The 18,988-nt window shown below is 40.4% G+C and overlaps 1 protein-coding gene across 1 annotated transcript; it reads right to left on the bottom strand.

Moving 5' to 3' along the window:
* Nucleotides 1–1,591: 1,591 nt before the first annotated feature.
* synpra (synaptoporin a) lies at nucleotides 1,592–17,329 on the bottom strand. The gene is made up of 6 exons (XM_040202951.2): nucleotides 17,182–17,329; nucleotides 17,006–17,071; nucleotides 4,616–4,740; nucleotides 4,072–4,270; nucleotides 3,639–3,830; nucleotides 1,592–3,029 (listed from the first exon to the last, which is right to left on the bottom strand). The coding sequence occupies exons 1-6, from the start codon at nucleotides 17,197–17,199 to the stop codon at nucleotides 2,790–2,792; spliced, it is 840 nt and encodes a 279-aa protein (XP_040058885.2). The 5' UTR covers nucleotides 17,200–17,329; the 3' UTR covers nucleotides 1,592–2,789.
* Nucleotides 17,330–18,988: the final 1,659 nt, after the last annotated feature.

Genomic DNA, 18,988 nt, shown 5'->3' with positions numbered 1-18,988 from the left:
TCTACCGTGTACAGTCTATATTATATTTTGTAGGGCTCCTCCAGGGCTCCTCTATGCTGAGTCAAGAATTTAAAATAATAATGGTGCTGTGGAATATGGAGTAGAGTGGGTGCGCCAGGAACCGCAGGGTTGGCAGTTCAAACCCCAGCTGCTCCATGTCCCACATCAAAGTGTCCCTGAGCAAGACACCCAACCCTTAACTGCTCCTCGGGCGCCCTTATGGCTGCACACTACGGGTTAAAAAACAAAACAAATCCATGTGTCGCTTTGTATAAAAGCATCAGCTAAATGACATCTAATGTAATTTTTTTTTATAATATGCTTTAGTGATGGATTTGGGAGTGCATAATGGGACCTCCCTGCTGGGAACGTGTTGGGTGGGCTCAGACGGTCTGCTGTTGCCGCCTGCTGGTCTTTCCAGAGGCTGCACAGCGTGCAGGGTTCATTTCAGGTTTCTACAAAATGTGAGTATGTTAATAAAGAGGACCGGATCAGATTGCTCTGAAATACACTCAGCTTCTGAATAAAAATTATACAACAATTTGTGAAATTAGAACCGTCCACATGTTAAAAAATTCTTCACGCTCTCAGTTATTGTATTTGGGGGCTGTCTTGTCTTTAGAGAGCCGGCATGGTTTAAATGCACTGACACCACAAGATGGCATCAATATCCCAGTTTGTTTTCACTTGGCTGATATCTGGACAGTAGAAAAACATTATCACCAATAAGATATTTGTAAATTTATGTTGCGAACAGTTTACTGCCTACAGCATACAAATAAAGTCCACATATGAGAATCATTACTTCTCCTCAAACAACATATTTGTCGGCCTGCAGTGCAGCTCAGTTAATCTGAGTGGCGGTGAAAAGTGACGAGTGCAGCGTGTACATAAGATGAAGTTGCGGATGAAAGAAAGATCCATTGCGGCACCTTGTGATGGTTGGGTTTCTAATTATATTATTATACCATGTGAGATGCATGTAATGGTAAAAATATGTTATAACATACCCGTGTTGTGCAATTTGACCGTGACGTGCAAAGAGCAGGATGATAGAAAATGTTAGTTTGAAGCTGTGTCCCGAGAAGGAAGGGTGGTCAACTCGATCTCATAGACGCTTCATCAAAGGGAATTCTGTTCATGGCCTTGGTTCATATCTTATTTGGTATGAAAGTTTTCATATCCACGTTTCTTCTTTTTTGTCTATTAATTATAATTCGCACCAGCCACTGAGGATGGCCTTCACATGTATGTACAAAAACTTAGCGTTTTTACTGCTTGGAGACGGCATTTACACAGAGCACTGTAATACATGCTGGTGTATTCGACCTCCTGCTTGAAAGCAATAATTAGAGCCAGATATATCTGCGGAGAATTGCTTGTGTAATATTTTTCTCTTCTAAATAGATTTTGACTTTAATTGATTAACGTGTTGCGATCCTTCTCATCAACCAACTCGGGGGGATCGGAGATCCCGACAACCACCAGAAAAAAAACAGGAATACAGTCTGATGCAACAACTAAGAGAAACAAAGTTGTTTTTCACAGTTTGATTTATAGTGTCAAACAGATCTGAGCAGTCACATGCAAATCAGGTTGTGCATTGGCCAATTTATTAACAAGAAAGCCTGTAAAATATCCACATTACTGAACTGACTGAAAGTGCCATTAACTGGACCTGTACACATTTATCATGAATATCAAACCATTATACATACAAGGATGTCCTATATGCATCATTACACTGATGCAGGTCGCATGCCAAGGAGGTCAAGAAACAAGGTTGCACAAGTCATGTCCATGTAAACAAGCAACAACTGGGTTTATCCAGCCAGTATTACTATTATGAATTTCACAGATTAATTCAATTTTTTACAAAACGGAAGTGATTTAAAAGCTCATCATTAATTACGTTACCATTCACTATACATCAACGCTGTGCTACTGATGCGCTTTTTTTGCTGGGCTTAAGCAGTGCCAATTGATACTCTGGAAATGCTTTTAGAGAAGTATAACATATGTAACAATTATTGAAATGAAATGACTGTCTGATATATAAGTAAAAAGCAACGGAAAGAAGCGATTGAATACCGTACTTTGGTCTTGAACAAATCGGTATAGTGCATTTTGCAAAATACAATTTTGCTGTTTCAAATTTCTGACCCAATCACTGTCAGACATGGGTTGAATTTGTCATATTTGTCAAAACAAATATAACACATACCTTTCACAAAATTAAATTTAGAATCTGTTTCTGAATTAGAAATACTCGTTAACAAAATAGAGTTATATAAGGGTATATATTGTATACGTATTAGTCAGTAGAGTCAGGGCAGCAAGATTTATGTAAACCACAGATTGGAATACCTTTTTTTTAAACTAGTCACAGAGAGCATATTAGAACGGTACAATACAACATCATGCACTTATTTGACAGCGTTTTTGGAATTTGAAGCATTATACGATAATATACAGTACACTACAGTTTCCTTCTACCACAACAGTGGGCTGGCCGATCAAAACAGTGAATGCCAATTACCAAGCACAGAGAAAAACACCATCAATTGTAAGTATCAAACAACAACAAATACAACATTCAGCAAAGAACAAACCTGATATAGAAGGATCAAAAAGGTACGATACCCAACACTACCTGTATCTACAAAATGATGTCCTTTGACACCTTTGATGCCTTTTTATGACCATCTTTTTTTAAACAAACTTTCTTCCTCTCCTGTCACCTCTGGTTTAAAATCTAGTAATGCCACTAACAAATCCAAAAGGCAGGCCTACATTTGATTGGAGTAGGAGGTGGGTCCTCCCACTTGGCTGTACTCGGTCGGCTGGCTGAGGTTTCCCTGGGTGTTGTAGCCCGCTGACTGATCCAAGATTCCCTGGTTGTTAAATGTGCCGGACTGTTTCTCAGATCCCCCGCCTGCTAAACTCGAAGCCCCCTTGTGCCAACCGGTCTCCTTAAACACAAACCAGATGTTCCCAGCCCATAGAACGAAGTTGAGAAAACCAAAAACCTAAAGGGAAAGAGAATGAAACAGAGCAATGTTGAGTAAATTACAAATCCCTGATAGTAATGCACACTCAAATTCATGCATTTTTGTTGTATATCTTTGAAATATTCAAATATATCCTTTTTTAAAATCTAAGGAAATCTCTAGATCTTCTCAACACTTTATCAGCACCCCCAAACTTTAACGTCACTTGACAACTGCTAACACATACCACACTATTTCAACTATGTTCAGCTCTTTCTGTTCAACAGCCATTTCACTCCATTTAATGCTCATACTTTATGATCACTTCAAAATATTTTGGGTCTGTGGGTTTTCTTCTTTGATCAACAACAGAAAATACATTTACATTTCTCACAATTTCAACAGTTCATGCGCACAAGCGGCTTTCATTGCCTACACTTCAGCTTACACTTCAGGTGGCATTTTTATTTCCTCTTCTTTCGGGTTTTCCATATAAACTCAACTCACCACTTTCTCTTCAGCTGAATATTTAACTCTTTTCAGTACATGAACTGCTCCATAAACGTCACACGGGTGCATGAAGTTCTTTCCGTGCTTCCCTCATAACGGATTTATCAACCCAGTGTTTTGGGAATCCTGTGAACTTACCACCGAGGTGTTGAGTCCGGACCAGCGCGGTTCAAGAACAGAGCCGCACTTGTTCGTCTGGACTTTGCATGCAGAGATGAGGAGCTGCACCTCATCTGGATCAGTGGCAATTTTCACATCGGACAGAGCCTTTCCCCAAGCAGAGGAACCGACGAGCCACATGAAGGAGAACACCACGGTCACTATAAAGTCCTGATGGCACGGGGGAGAGAAAAGGAAGGATATGAAAGAAAAAGTGAAGCTCCATAAAAACAACAATACTTTGTTTTTGTTACTTTGCGCAGTAAAGCTACGTCTAGCATTAGGATTCTCTTGGTAGAGTGAATATGCAAACAGAGGAATATAGGTAATTGAAAATTTAAGGGTGAGATTATGCTGAGTAAGCCGTCACTAACGACTGCAAGGGTCTTCAGTCGGAGTCCACTGTACTCACAATGAGCGGTCCTCGGCTGTTTTCACGGTACTTGTTCTGAAAGAAGATGTAGACGATGGTGGCCATGAGGGAATACAGGAAGGCGAAGACCGCTATGGTGACAAAGAACTCCGCAGAGGATGAATAGTCTCCAATGAGGAACACGCGTTCCTCCCTAATGCCCTCACACACGGGCGCATCGAAGGACACCTGGTGCAACCTGATACACATAAAAGGAATATGTACAAGGATCAAACCAGATTAAAAATAGTTTCAGTTGTATCTCCTGCATTAACATATATGCGTTTTTATTCACTAAAAATACCAACATTATGTTACAGAGAGCTGCAGATACCAGACCACAGTGGGGTTTCTATGGCTAACAAATAAATTAAATGTTTGAAAGTGAAAAAGACACTGAACGTTGGCAGATAACACTGAATTCATTCAAGTTCCATTGTAACTGGCTTCATCACGCAACTTATCAGCACACGGAGTAAGCACAGATTCATATTCTTGCCAACTAAAGTGTGGGCCAAGGAATGAGGCCCACTCATTTACTCACCTGAAAGGATAAGCAAAGTCGATGCCAATGCTGAGGTTGCTTCTTGCCTTCTCCATGCAGTCGACGCTAACCCGCAGCTGCCCCGAGTAGCCCCCACATGTTGCAAATGCAAAAATGGCAAAGACCTTCACAAAGAAAGAATAACAAGAAAAATCAGATGCCGATAGTCTGCCTTAAGGTAAAAGACGCTGTTCTTAAATATATCTAACGTTGTAACAACAGGTCAATATCACCTCTCTACTTCAACAAAGCTTAATGCAAGCTACAGTATGTGGATCTTTAGAAGCAGTAGGTTTTTAGTTATAGACCCAATCTTATTTCCTTTAGTCACTGATCGTGAGGTTTTTAGGTCACCAAACAATATTGTACTGCTACATGTTTGACCTTATTATATTAGTCTAATATATGTTACACATCAAGAAAAACTTTATAGATAGTTTGATTCAAAATATAGATTATAAATGATGCCGGCATGTCATTCCTCAATATAAGAAATGAATAAGCTCCACTGTGCTGGCTTTACCTGAAGGCACGTTACCGGCACTGTCAATCAGGACAGGGTTGCCCTAACGAGCCAATGAACACTGGATTATCGTCTCCAAACACAGTAAATGCATTATTGGGTTTTTAAATTCTCAATCACAAACATTAATATAATTGTGCAGGCTTAATTTATTTCATCGTTACTGACTTTGTCTGCTGTTCGGTGATACGAACAGGTTAGGATTGTAAGAACCTGCCTTGTGAAAACAGCTGCCTGTTGCTGCTGGAAAAAATCTTTATTTAAATTCAGGGACTCAAAGAAATCATCTGCAAACCATACGGGAAAAAGTATTTTCTTTTTGCAACTAATGATTCCCCTTTGACGAAGGATAATCTGACCTCTGAACACAGCAGCCATAGAAGAAAATCTAAGAATAAAGTATACTACCAGATAAAAATATAACTGTTTGAATAAATGCAATCTGATCTGTTTGAAAAGGATGTAGGTTATTACAATTAAAGAAAACCAAACCTTCCACTAGTTTGCATGACATATTATTCGATTGCAGCTTGATTTATAAGGCTAATATAACAACTGTTCTGATAAAACAGAGATCAGGGAGAATTACCACATATTGAAATACTACCCACTGTATTTGTTGAAAAGCTGTATCCACAAGAAAGAAAAATGCACTAGAACGTACTGTAAACAATACGAGCATACACATTGAGGTTGTTGAGATCTACTCCAGTTGCGTTACGCTGCAGGGCTCCCACAAGCACTCACTGACAGCGAAGCAGAAGCAGGAAGAGGCTGCCTGAGGAAACCAAGGAAACGTAGCGCGTGTGTGCGAGTGTGGTGCATTCATGTTCATGTTCATGTTACCACGACACATTGACCCTCTTATTCCTCTACAATTCTGTCCTCTGCCACTTCACAAAGAAGTACACATTTTATAATTCAACGTTTCCTTCTTAAATGTGTCTGAAGTTTCATTAAGTGTCTGTTTGCTCAACTTGAACCTGAAGGATATTAAAGCTGTAATTATATAACTAATTGGACTTTGGCTCCATATTTTTTATTATGGATTCGACCAGCGGATATCTTTTTACTCTGTTTTTAGATTTATGCAATGTCAGTCTGCTTGTTGAAACAACATGATTGATTTAGCATTTTCTCAGCTCTACAGCAAACAAATAAACGTGGCTGAGATAACTGAATAACTGAGAAAAATGTTGAGAGGATTAATATACTGACACTTTATACAAAAGACAAGATATAAACCTAAATGTAAATCAAAATTAGACAGCCTGTATAGATGGTGAATGATTAGAAATAAACATTTTCATTATGATTCATTTTCAGAAATTATCATTATGCAATAAACGAGAGTACAAAGCAGCGTGTAAAACAATCGTTAGTCACAGTTACTGACGTTGTTCTATATGTCTAAGCACTTTTCTCCAAACACTAGTTGAGAAAATGCCTTTCATTCATTCTCTTTCTTCCTACACATCATGTCCGTGAACACTGCTGTGATCAAATTAAGCTTCTGCCTCTGTGGAAGACTCACACAATACTGTGGCCTAAAGAGAACTGTGGACCTCGCCAGCCTCATTTGACAAGGGATGGCGGTAATTAGCTCTTCTCTCACCACTTTGCTCTGTATGTGTTGAGTAGTTTTAATGCCATTTAGTCGTGTATGCGATGAATTGGTCAAACTGACATAAAAGGCGCAAAGCAATAATTTCCTGCTGGTTACAACCTCAGTCTGTTTCTTGAAGAAAACACATTTGTTTGACTTCCTCCTTTTATGTTGAATTCTGTTTCCCCTTCCAACAGCGTTGCTGTATTGCTATGCCATGTACATTGCCAACCATGGATGGGGTTAATTAAGTTACGGCTAAAATTTGTGCGCAACTTAAAAATTGACAACAAGTCCATACAGGAAAAAATCCTAAAGTGGCCAATATAAATACTACAACACCTTTTACGGTAGAAATAATAAAGACTAGGGAAGCATAAGTCACATCAAACTAAAGAAGGAGCCAATGGACTGAGGACTGGAACCAAAGTCAGGAATAGACAGTTAAACAGGCTTCGAGTTATAATCAGCAAATATGAACATATAGCAAACACATAATCACACTGACACAGTCACATCCAACCTTTTAACACACACACACCCTCTGCCCTTAATATGCTCTCCCTCAGCCCAGTTTTCCATATACAGCTCCTACAGCCTCAAGACTCCTCACCACCATGATCACCATAATCAGACCTGACGCCTAGTTAGCCTGAGCCCCCCCCCCCCCCCATGCTGCAGGCAGCTGGACGCGCAGCTTGCTAGCAGCACGGGGAGGAGATGTCGCTCTAGTTTGAATACCCGTTGGCCTCTAGAGGCCGCTTTTTAATAAACATCAGCATTATTAGATTATTTGGCCACACTTCCCACTCGCAGCCTGGCGGCAGCTTGGAGCAAGTAATGGAAGTACGTGGGGATTGAGTGCATGTTTGTCTCAAGCATCTGTTTTCACTCATAATATATACATTGTTGACTAAATATTTGAGGAATATATGTGAGGATACTGGCTGATATCCAAATACAAACAAATAAGATGTCACCAACCTGTCTGGTTACTGACGTATTTGACAGACTGGAGGTGGATTCTCAGGAAATAACATTACAGAGGTGATTTTAATTAGCTTGTATTTTTACAATTGTTTGACTATAATACGACTAATAATATCTTTCAACTAGATGGTATGAATATCTTGATTTTAAAGCATACTTATTTCACTGTTAAGTGCCATAGATATATATGCAGCTGAAAGGACTGATAAATACTTACTACGTGTGGTTATCCAAACAAACAAATGGTGACACCCCCCCCCCCCCCCCCCAATAAACATCTCTCCCTCTCTCTGTGTCCATACTCTCTTGCTCGCTCCTGCAGCTGCCTTCGCTCCCTGTAATTTTCGGCTGGGGTTTAGCCCCTCTCATTTCAGGCTGGGGCTTTTGAGCAGGAGAGCGTGGCATTGGGGGAGGAGGGTGGGTGATAAGCCCTGCGCCCCTGTGTGATTATCTGCCTCTCCCAGCTGGGCTCCTCAGGGAACAAGAGAGAGAGAGAGAAGCCGGGGCACTGGAATGAATACAGTCTGCAATGCAAACAAAGCACTCAACAGCCCCATTTGCCCTCTTCTCCACTGACCTACATGGCGTTGACGATCACATCTGAAGAGCATTATTTGCTTTTTTCTCCTCCATCCATAGTGAGGTACATTTTCTTCTCGATCAAAGATGAAATAAAAATAACAGCTTGTGACATAATCTATATATTTCGGTTGTTTGATGTGGAGAAGAGTGCAATGAATCTATGTGAGACTTAAAGGAACGGAGGCTCAAATGAAGACGTGAGTGAACACTGTGGAAGAGCGAAGGCTGGCTGAGGATTATGAAACTGATGCACAGGCTTCGGGGCTTAAACATCAGAACTATAGTGTCCAATAGAAATAGAGCTTCAATGTGAAAATCAGGACGACAAACAGGGTGTAGTAAAAAGATTAGCCAGGCAGAGAAGCAGCATGGCTAGTGAAGTGGGCAGAAAGGCAGAGAGTATTTAAGGAATGGCTTCATGGTATGTTAGGACCGCTTGACTGTAAGATAGATCGTATAAAAGGGACGACAAGAGACGGGCTGCTTAACAAGAGGACGTGATGAGAGAGGAAGCGACCGAGGCAGCGACAGGCAGAAAGGTGAGAGGTGACGATCAGGTTGAGTGGCAGACGAGCTAAACGGTGTATTAGCTGCACTGATGAGCTGCACTTGACATTTTCAAAAGCCAGAGGTAGATTCCACACACACACACACGCACGCACACACACACCGTCCACCTGCTCTATTCAAGTCGATGGGAATAGTTGCGTTGTCAAGTGGCTGCCTCAGGAGGAGAAAAACGCCTCAGATGTTCTGTCCCTCTCTCTGTCTGATTGGTAGGGGGAAATCTAGGACACTCTTTATGAAGACATAAAGAAAGAGGAAGATGAAACAGAGACAGAGATTGAGAAAGAGACACAAATCTCTTTCAAACTGCTTGTCCTCTACTACAGCATAATATATAACTACTGTTAAAAACTACACAAACCAACCATATGAAGTTGGTGATTTCAATAGGGAGAAGTCTTTTTTTTTTGCAGCTGGGCAGATTATTTTGTTGAATCAGGAATCAGAAACATTTATTACCAAAATACATTAGAAATTTGACTTGGCGGCAGGTGCATAACAAGGGAGGTCTTAGTCCTGATGGACCTCAGCCTCCTGCCAAATGGAAGGGACACGAACAGTTTTTGTCCAGGGTGAGAGGGGTCGGCTAGGATCCTTTTAGCTGGCTTCAGGGTCCTGGAAGCGAACAAGACCTGGAGAGATGGCAGATTGCAGCCGATCACCCTCTCTGCAGAGCGGATGACACGCTGCAGCCTGTCCTTGTCCTTGGCTGTGGCTGCAGCGTACCAGACGGTGATGGAGAAGCAGAAGATGGAGGGATATCTGAAAAACACCTCTCAGCCCTCAGCTCCAAAAGCTATTCAAAAGATATTACATTAATTGACTGAAAGCAAACATTAAAAATATGCCTGCGTAGTAATCTTTTTCACAAGGAAACTTGCTGGCTAACCAAACTAGCTTGTATCTTCACTCGGTTCAAGCTCGCTGTTAATTCTGAAAATGTCAACCGACCACAAAAGCAAGAGAGGTTGTTCATTGCTTTATGTGGCTCATTTGATCATTTATCTTCTGCTTTGGTGCACCAAGCTGTTTCTAGGCTGGTGATCCTAATTTGTGTCATATTCTACTGTACATGTGGACGCCTGTGTCATATATTTGTATACTTGTGTATTCATGGAGCATCTCCATTCACCAACAGTGTATGTCCATGCTTGTGTGTGCATAGCTGCATATAATCTCAGTGTTGCTTGTGTGTCTGAGGGCCAAGATGTATGCATGCAATGTGACTGTATGTGAATGTAGAGTAAAAATATCTCACTCTCTTCACTCAGGCAGAACCATTAGACACAGTCCGAACAAGCTCACACACATGCGCGCACACTGACACACACACAAACACACAGACAGAGACAGACACACAGTCTTGGCTTTCACTGCTGCAGTCCACCAGTGTGTACATGAGCAATTTCACGCCATCTAGTTGAGTACAAAACAAAAGGACAAATGCAGATCAGGAATGGAGGCACAGTGGCGCAAGCAGACAGATGCTCAGTTAAATTAACCTTCGGCATTAGTGGGATGAAGAACTGATATCACCATAATCGAAATACTGTCGCTATGGACGATTTAAATACTTTACATTTTTGTGAATCAAGATGGAGCAATGAAAGAAGACTCTTTATTCATACTTTCATATGTGAGACAAAAGGTTTTCCACTGCTCATCAGAGAAGAGGTTATGCTCAGATGATATTGATCTTGGCTGCTACATCAGTGTGAAAACCCCAACTACTTCCTCGGTGTGAAAACTGTCTGATCTTTGCCACAGAACAACATCAGTAGCACGTTTAGCAGCGGCTAATCCCTTCCTGCACGGGGAGAGCTTTGTGCCCTGCATAGCCCAGATTCATCTCTCCCACAGCAAGCTTGACTGACCTCAAGCAGGCAGAAAATCTCCATTTATTTTTGTAACAGTAGCTCTTTGCGGATCTCCTCTTCCTATTTGGTTTCCATGGCCACTTAGTCAGGACTGGAGCTCGGCCCCATCACCCTTTGGAGGAAGTCACTGCACTTATTAAGCTGGAGGCACCCAAAGGAAATATAATACAACACACACACACTGTGCGTGCGTATGTGTGTATGGTGCTGGGTTCACATACTGTATGTGAGGAGGAATCTAAAGCTGATCTAAATTTGTTTCAGTTGTACAAGAGGTTCAGGTGAAAGACTTGGTTTGATTGGAGTCTAAATTCTAGAGTGTTGAACTAAGTGGGAATGTCAGAAGCGAAGTGGCGTTGCTTGGTGTTTTATTGCTAGATCACTAGTCTCAGACTGTCCAAAGGAAACACCGTAAGTGTACCTTTAATCCAACAACACAATGATAGCTGACTTTGTAGTCTTATTGACAGACGTGCGGTGTCTTTGATACTGGAAATAAAGTTGGAGGTCACCGAGTTTTTATGGACTGGCAAACAATCTTGGTGGCTCAGTCAGGGTTCAATAGTTTTTCTTTGGTTGAATTTCATATTAATGGGAATATGTATATTACAGTACATACTGTATGTTATTGTTTTTTAAATCATCTTTTTTGTACATTTCACAACATATTTTGCATAATTTAGACAATAAGTAATATTTGTAATGGGATTTCTAAATACATGATGCCTATGATTCTATAATTGTTATTTAACAATTCATAGTGTATTAATACTTGTGTTGCGTTCATTGCTTTGGCCTGTAATTCCCTTGATACGCATTAACAAAATTAAACATTTCATCAATTTCATTTCATTTGAATGCATGAAGTAGACAAAACAGTTATGGGTGTTTTTTCATTGCTCTTAGTTTTTCACACTTTTGGTTTAATCTCAATCTTTTATAGTAATTACGGTATATCTATCTATCTATTCTATATTATAATATATATACAGTGGCATTAATATGCCTCCATGCTCCTGCGCTGAACATGTTGCCTGGAGACCGGTGCTCATCCAAGGACTGTGTGTGTATTTTGTTCAGACATAACCTCCTACAGGAGAAGACAATCCCAACCTTTCCCTGACTGAGTCACAGATGGTGGACCGTCGTCTCAGGGTTGAAAGGGACACAGAGTTCCAGCTCTGAATTGATAGTCAATAAAGGCCCTGCCACATCCAGGAGCCCACAAGCTAGCACAGCCCTTAACCCAAGCTTCTGTTGAGATCACGTCATTACTGGAATGTTACTCAGGTTCAACTTCAAGTGAAGAAACCCCACAACTGAAGTCACTCGAATGCTCAAACTTGCATTCAGTAATTTTTGGGGACTGATGGCAGCACAATACCTGGGAAACTCTGACATATTCTCATCTTATAGGGCAAAATGCAAAAGGATATTTACCAGCAGACCCAGAGCAATTTTAATATTTATCTTGAGCAGTCATTCTTAAACTCCTATTTTAGCTTTTTATCAATCCAATCCTGAAATATCTCTTTAGCTGAGAAATCGGCACTATACTTGCCAGCTAGTTCCGTGTCATTTGAAGTTTTTTTCTTTTTTGCATTAAAAGGGACGATGACAGTGAAACTGAACCAAAACCACAAAATGACTGTTTCGAAAACTAAAGCAAAAGTGAAAGCTGCTAAAAGGATCCAAAGAGCCGGGGGGAGGGTGACTAGTCTGGGGATTATTCTTTGTCGGTTTGTCACATTTACAGCCTCTTTTCACATTAGCCTAAATGTAATACTTTGATCCATTATTAATATAACATTTTTGATTAGTGTCTATTAAAAATCATCTTTTTTCACAATCAAGTTAATGTACAACATAGGATACATGTTAAGGATAGTCCCTGAAAACTCAACCAAGAGCTCTTGGACCGAACATGGGGTTTCCTCCTCAAGGAAAAATCTTGCGGATCAACCATACTTTTAATGCTATTGTAATATAATCAATAGGTAGGAGTTATTTAATTAGCTATTTAAATATTGGATAAAAAGCTTCCAACAAGATTTTTGTTGAAACAGGAGTTCTCTGTGTAAATATTGCCCATTGCCAAATCCCATATACGTAATTGGAATTAAACTACGGATTTAAAACTCAAATATCAACCAAAAGAACATCAAATTATAGGGTAAGGAGAAACCATCAGACATTGAGGACAACCAACAGATAGCATGGTTGTCAAATGCCACAAGTTGCAGAACAATTTGTAGTTATTAACTAAATAAAATGTTTCATATTTAATTCAGCCCCAAACACAATAGACATGAAGACAAAAATCTTCACACCAAACGGTACCACCTCTAGAAGTTTTTAAAGGAATTGGGATTTTATTCCTCAGCCTCATGTCCCCTCGTCGAAGAGAATTGAGTGATTTCAGTGCCGAAAAACAGATCTTTGACTTGACAAGTCTCTTGTGATATCTGTCAGCAGCTGTCAGCTCTCCTTCTATTCCCCAGTCCTTTGATGTTAGTGTGTTAGCGTGTGTGCTCGTGTAAGTGTGTGTGCATGCTTATGCTCCTGCGCAAAGTGAAAATTGTGCAGCAATCTGTCAAACTCTATAACACATCACCAAGATGATAAGCCAATGAAGTAGCAACACAAAGTGTGACAGAAAGAAGGACAAAGAGTGTGAGAACAAAAACGTGCATCTAACTGCCAGTCCTGCTGTATAAATTGGTTTATCTTGTGGTGTATTTTATGCAGGCGAGGCTTTGCTGTATTTGTACGGTCCATTTTATTCAAGTTCCCAAAGAATATAAATAATGTTCCTCGCATCGAGTGTTTGGAGATTAGGGTTTCACACCCAATATGTATTCATTTCCAAATTAAAACATGTCTGCATCAATTAGAGTAAGAATTAAATTCCATTCCATTTTAAGGCAAACCAAATAATACTTAATAATACAATGGCCAAAACAGGACAGCTTTGACTAACAGAGCATTTACATAAGGGTGTGTTGTTTTGTCTTTAGTGCATAGCATGAAAACTACACATGTCCCAGTTTGACTCTTGTATTTCCACGCTACATTTTGAAAGTAAAAATTAGAGGGAACACATAAATGTTTATGTGAAATATCAGAAAATGTTGAAAATTACCATCACATTAGGCCATGTCAAAATGTGAAGTCTTAAAATGATCAAACCAAAAGATGTTTTTTTATCAACTACAATTAATTGGTGATCTGTAATTAATACCACTGTGAAGTCTGCTAATGTTAAGCCAACAGAACTGCATTGTGCAACGTTCATTACACTCATTGTCTTTCATTAGTTTTTCTAAAACCCAATTGAACTGTCTTAAAGCTCTTGATCACCAGCTAACACTTTTAATGTGTTCATGAGGGGAATTTGTTTGTCATGCTTCCTCATACACCTTTAATTGGTAAGTATATTATGAACACAATAAAAACAAAATGCTCCTTTATTTCAGTGTCTTCCATGGAGTGTCAGTGTCAGCTTGACTTTTTCATGTATCAATAGCCTCATTTTTTTAGCACAATGTTACAGTATGAATGAATGGCCACAATCACTTGGTAAATGATGTGCTATTGTGGGGCCCAAGCAACACCCCTGTTACAAATAAGCTACTGTTGTACAACTGGATCTTGCACACAAACACACAATTCTAGACTGCGCTTTCTCCAACGCAAAGTTCACTGGTGTACAGTAAACTGCTGAGTATGACATCATAGCACAGTGGGTCATTCCTGAGGTTTGGATAAGAGGACGACCCCGTACTCATAAATTAGAGTCATGAATCATCGGTCAGCTTTTACTATACAGGAGGCTCTAAGTTCAGACGGTGCTTGTGAAATCACCCCATGTGAGATGATACAACAGCCATGATGATGCATCGACGCATAAAAAGGCCTTTACAGTATATCATTTGCATCATGTGCTCAATCAACTAGACAATTTTGTTCCCTTTCTCCTTCCATCCCTCACACACACACACACACACACACACACACACACACACACACACACACACACACACACACATGCTGAAACATACAGTGAAGAGTTTGGGCACATCTCAAAGGACAGCTTCTGCATGAGTTGGTTCATGGTGGAGAGTGGGGGGCCTTACAGCTGTTTGGAGCGGAAGATGCCGGTCACTGGCGGGCTGCCAAACACACCAACAGACAGCGTGCCCACACACACACACAGCGGTAAAACCTTCTAGAATGTCCTGCTGACATCGGTGATTATCAATTTGCCTTCGTCTTGTGACTGAGGATGCAAGAAACCTACTACACTGGTGCAACTGTCTTGAATAAAGTTAACCTAACCTTCAAACAAGATTCTGCTCTTCCACATATCGAGTCAGCCGTATAGAGGGTTCATTATCATACGCAGACTAAATGTCAATGGCTGCCTTGACTACAGCCATTAATACCTGAGGGCATGTGAATAAACTAAACAAAAATATTTGTTTCTTCTGTTGTCATATGAAATCATTAAAAATGTAGCACATTGGTCATAACCACAGAAAATAAGGTGTTAATCATGTTGTGACATTTCTAGTGTTATTGTTGGTAGTTTGGATTTAAGCAGAAGTGCCCACCTACTTTATAGAAATTATAGTACATGTAATGTTTAGTGGTATAATTGTTGTTTGTGTGTAATTAGATATTAGTTATTACATTAGCATGTTAGATGAAATAATTGCAATATGAATCAAACACAATTTCTAGTTATTTAATTAATGTACCCATTAACAATCTGCCACGATGTAAGACCTGGGGACGGATGCTAATTGCCGTCCTTTATGGATTTCAAATTTTCTCCACAAAGAGATTTTTTTACGAGTTTTTTCTTCTGTCTGTTAGTAAAGGGTGTACGACAGCCCTGCGAGGCAAACATTCAGATTTTCCATGCACATGATCCTCCCCCCCCCACTCCGAGATTGGAAGAGCTGAGCTGGAGAAGGAGGAGACAGAAGCCTCCTGTGAACCAATATTGATGGTTATACAAGACTTGGACCAGAGGACTTCTCTATTTCGCGAAAATAATATTATATTATTGATACTTTATTTCACTTTGTAACTGGATTGCTTATTGCTTCTGTTAGTTATTAAATTCTTGATAATTGTTAAACGCGAGCCAGTTGGCTCTTTATAACTTCTCGCCTCAGAAGGGGCGAGGGTAACAGTAGATCAGAGGATCAGAACCCAACATAGGTGCTGTCATGATTACATCTTTGTGAAAACAGATGTTACAAGACACACATACTCCCCTCGACTCCTCACACACACACACACACACACACACACACACACACACACACACACACACACACACACTTAATCATACACACCCTGCTTTGGATCATCTGCTTGTTCTTTTGCACTGGCCCACAAATATCACAATGAGTGACGGGGGGACAGACTGGTAGACCTTACCGATAGACAGCTGCTTTAGCTAAAGTGTCACGTGTCTGATGAAAGTGACTCCAGCAATTTGCACAATCTATCTTCAATATATTTTATGGACATTCCCTGCTGCTTGGGGATTCTCCGGCATTAATTAAAGTGGGACACACGCTCTCTCTCACTGAAACACACACACACACACACACACACACACACACACACACACACACACACACACACACACATAATTCCCTCATGGCTATAGTCATTTCTCTAAACTCACATCAAAGAAAGTCACTTATCTCTTTTTTGCCTTTAGGCGGCTGTGCACTGTACAATAAGAGACTATAGATGGTACCCTGGCAGAAAGCGGCTGGAGGGATTGATTCAGTCAGAGCTAGGACACCCCTACATCGTCAATCACTCTTATATAATTGCACTTGGAGTAAAATGGGGCATTTTTTGTGGACTGGCGCAAAACGCACAGTGTTGGCACAACGCATCCAAAATACGCATAGCTTAAATGAAACGCCACACCGCGGTATCCCCTGGCGTGCAGTCATCACAGCTGTGAATCCTTACACGAACTTTAGCTATTTAGTTACGCTGAAAAATGCAAAAACACCGTAGGCACTAAAAGCACTGATGTGATGAAGTTTAAGTTGTAACAGGAAGCTGTCGAGTCTAAAAACCAGTTGCAGTGGGAATAATAATCACCGCATGCAGACTCTCGTTACACCCTGCATGCAGTTAATTAGACAATATGTATTTACGCTGCATAATGAGGTTACTGCATGCAAAGCACAGTCAAAGTTGCAACTCACCCATTCCAAAACACGGATAAATCCCAGAGGTAATTTTAGCACTTGAAACGTTCCCACCGATGCAAGCTGCAGGAGGGCACAGAGGATAAAAACACTGGCAATTAACGACGCATATGGCCAATTTAGCAAATAATCACACATCTCTGAGTCCGAATGGTGTTTGTGACGATTCCCACCTGATCAGCGGTGTCCATTTCAGCAGAACGACACTTCCTTTCTTACTTGTTTGATTGGATGCGAACGATCTCAAACCGCAAGCCAGGACGCGATGGATGTTATGTAGCGCGTAACAGTGAGGCGCGCGGGGCTCTCGGCTCAGATTCCGACTGTAACCGGAGGAACCCGAGTCCTCTTAGTTAGGGACGACTTCATTTTCTGTCAGCGGAGGGATTTATTATTTTAGCAGCCCGGTTAATAAAGGCTGTTACTTCAAATGTATTTAACAATATGGCCACACACATGAAACATCAGATGAGATGCATTGTAAAAAATGGAATTGTAAAAAGTATATTTATCCTTTTTTAGATAGCATGTATCCCAAGTATACCCCCCCTTTTTTTTCACTGAGCACCATGAGATCCATCATCAATAAATTGAAATAATCTGGCTGGCACAACCACAGAAGGCCGTCCACCCAAACTGACCACCGGGACAAGAGGGAAATGAATCAGAAAAGCAACCAAGAGGTCCATGGTGGAGCTGCAGAGATCTGGGGTGAGGTGGGAGAATCTGTCCACAGGACTATCAGTCCTTTATGAAAGAGTGGCAAGAAGAGAGACGCTGTTGGAAGTGAACCATAAGAAATCCTGGCGCGAGTTTGTGAGAAGCCACATGTGGGAGACACAGCAGGTGCTCTGGTCAGATGAGATACAAAAAAAATTCAAAAATCTTTTGGGCCTCAAAGCAAAAGGTTATGTGTGGTGGAAACCCAACACTGCCCATCACCCTGAGCAAACCGTCCCAACAGTGAAACAAGTTGGTGGTTGCATCGTCCTTTGGCTATCTACGAACATTTCCATCTCCTGATGAGCAAAGCTGGTGGAGACTCACCCCAAAATACTTCATTGCAGTGAAAAGAGGTTCTACCAAGTGTTGACTCAGGGGTGTGAATATGCATCCAACAGATATGAAGTTTTTTATGCTCATTATTGTTTCTGTCACAAAACAAGGTATTTTGCTTCAAAGAACTATGCATGTTACGTTGGAAAAGTCTATTTGAATTTGAGTTTGTAACAGTACAAAACGGGAAAAAGGACCAAGAGGGGGGAATACTTATGCAAGGCACTGAATATACTGTGTAGGGCTCCGTCTGTTAGTGTTGAGCTTTCTTTATTGAACTTTGAGCTTTCGTGTCACAAAAGGCATCATATATTTCCACAGAATACAATAACTTTAATGCAACAAGCTTCGGAGTGTAATTCTGGACTTGATTGTTGAAAAAACGTGACTGTAATTAGTGACCTTTGGAAATTATTATTTGTAACCATTTAAGCAGTGGGACTTATTTATCATTTCTAGGTAATTTATGTTGTTTATTTACTACCTTTCTTTGTCATTGAGACAATGTTTAATCACCAAATATTCAGTCATCATATTGCGGGAAAAACTTTTATTGTAATGTCCTTATTATTTGTCAAAGTTTTTCTGTGTTCTGTTATGCGTTATATAGTTTATGTGTTATTTGTCTTGTTGTTCATCATCTCATGTCTAATGTTTCACACCAACTGATATGTCAAACGTACTTTGGCGATAAATATTCCTGACTCCTGGTCATAGGCTTCAGCCAAAGATGATAGCAGCTTGAATGCTGCCCCCTGCAGTAGCAAAAACGACCGGGTTATGATTTAATCAGGAGGTATAGAGGAGTGATGGCTTGATTTTTTTTAAGTTAAGCCAAAATAATTCTATTTAGATCAATTGACTACCTATAGTGGCTTGTATTTAAATGCAGTTTTACAGTTACCTGAGAACATTTCAAATGGC

This window comes from Gasterosteus aculeatus, chromosome 17 (assembly GCF_964276395.1).
Source record: "Gasterosteus aculeatus chromosome 17, fGasAcu3.hap1.1, whole genome shotgun sequence".
In the NCBI taxonomy this organism is placed as follows: Eukaryota; Metazoa; Chordata; class Actinopteri; order Perciformes; family Gasterosteidae; genus Gasterosteus; species Gasterosteus aculeatus.
The sequence above is the reverse complement of the archived record's forward strand: the minus strand, read 5'-3'. Positions and strand labels throughout refer to the sequence as shown.

Bases quoted from the DNA above. Each gene is read 5' to 3' on its own strand.
- synpra (XM_040202951.2), bottom strand. The intron at 4,741-17,005 runs GTGAGTTGCAAC...TTCTTTGTGAAG, and splicing joins TTATCCGTGTTTTGGAATGG to GTCTTTGCCATTTTTGCATT. The intron at 4,271-4,615 runs GTGAGTAAATGA...TATGTGTATCAG, and splicing joins GACTTTGCTTATCCTTTCAG to GTTGCACCAGGTGTCCTTCG.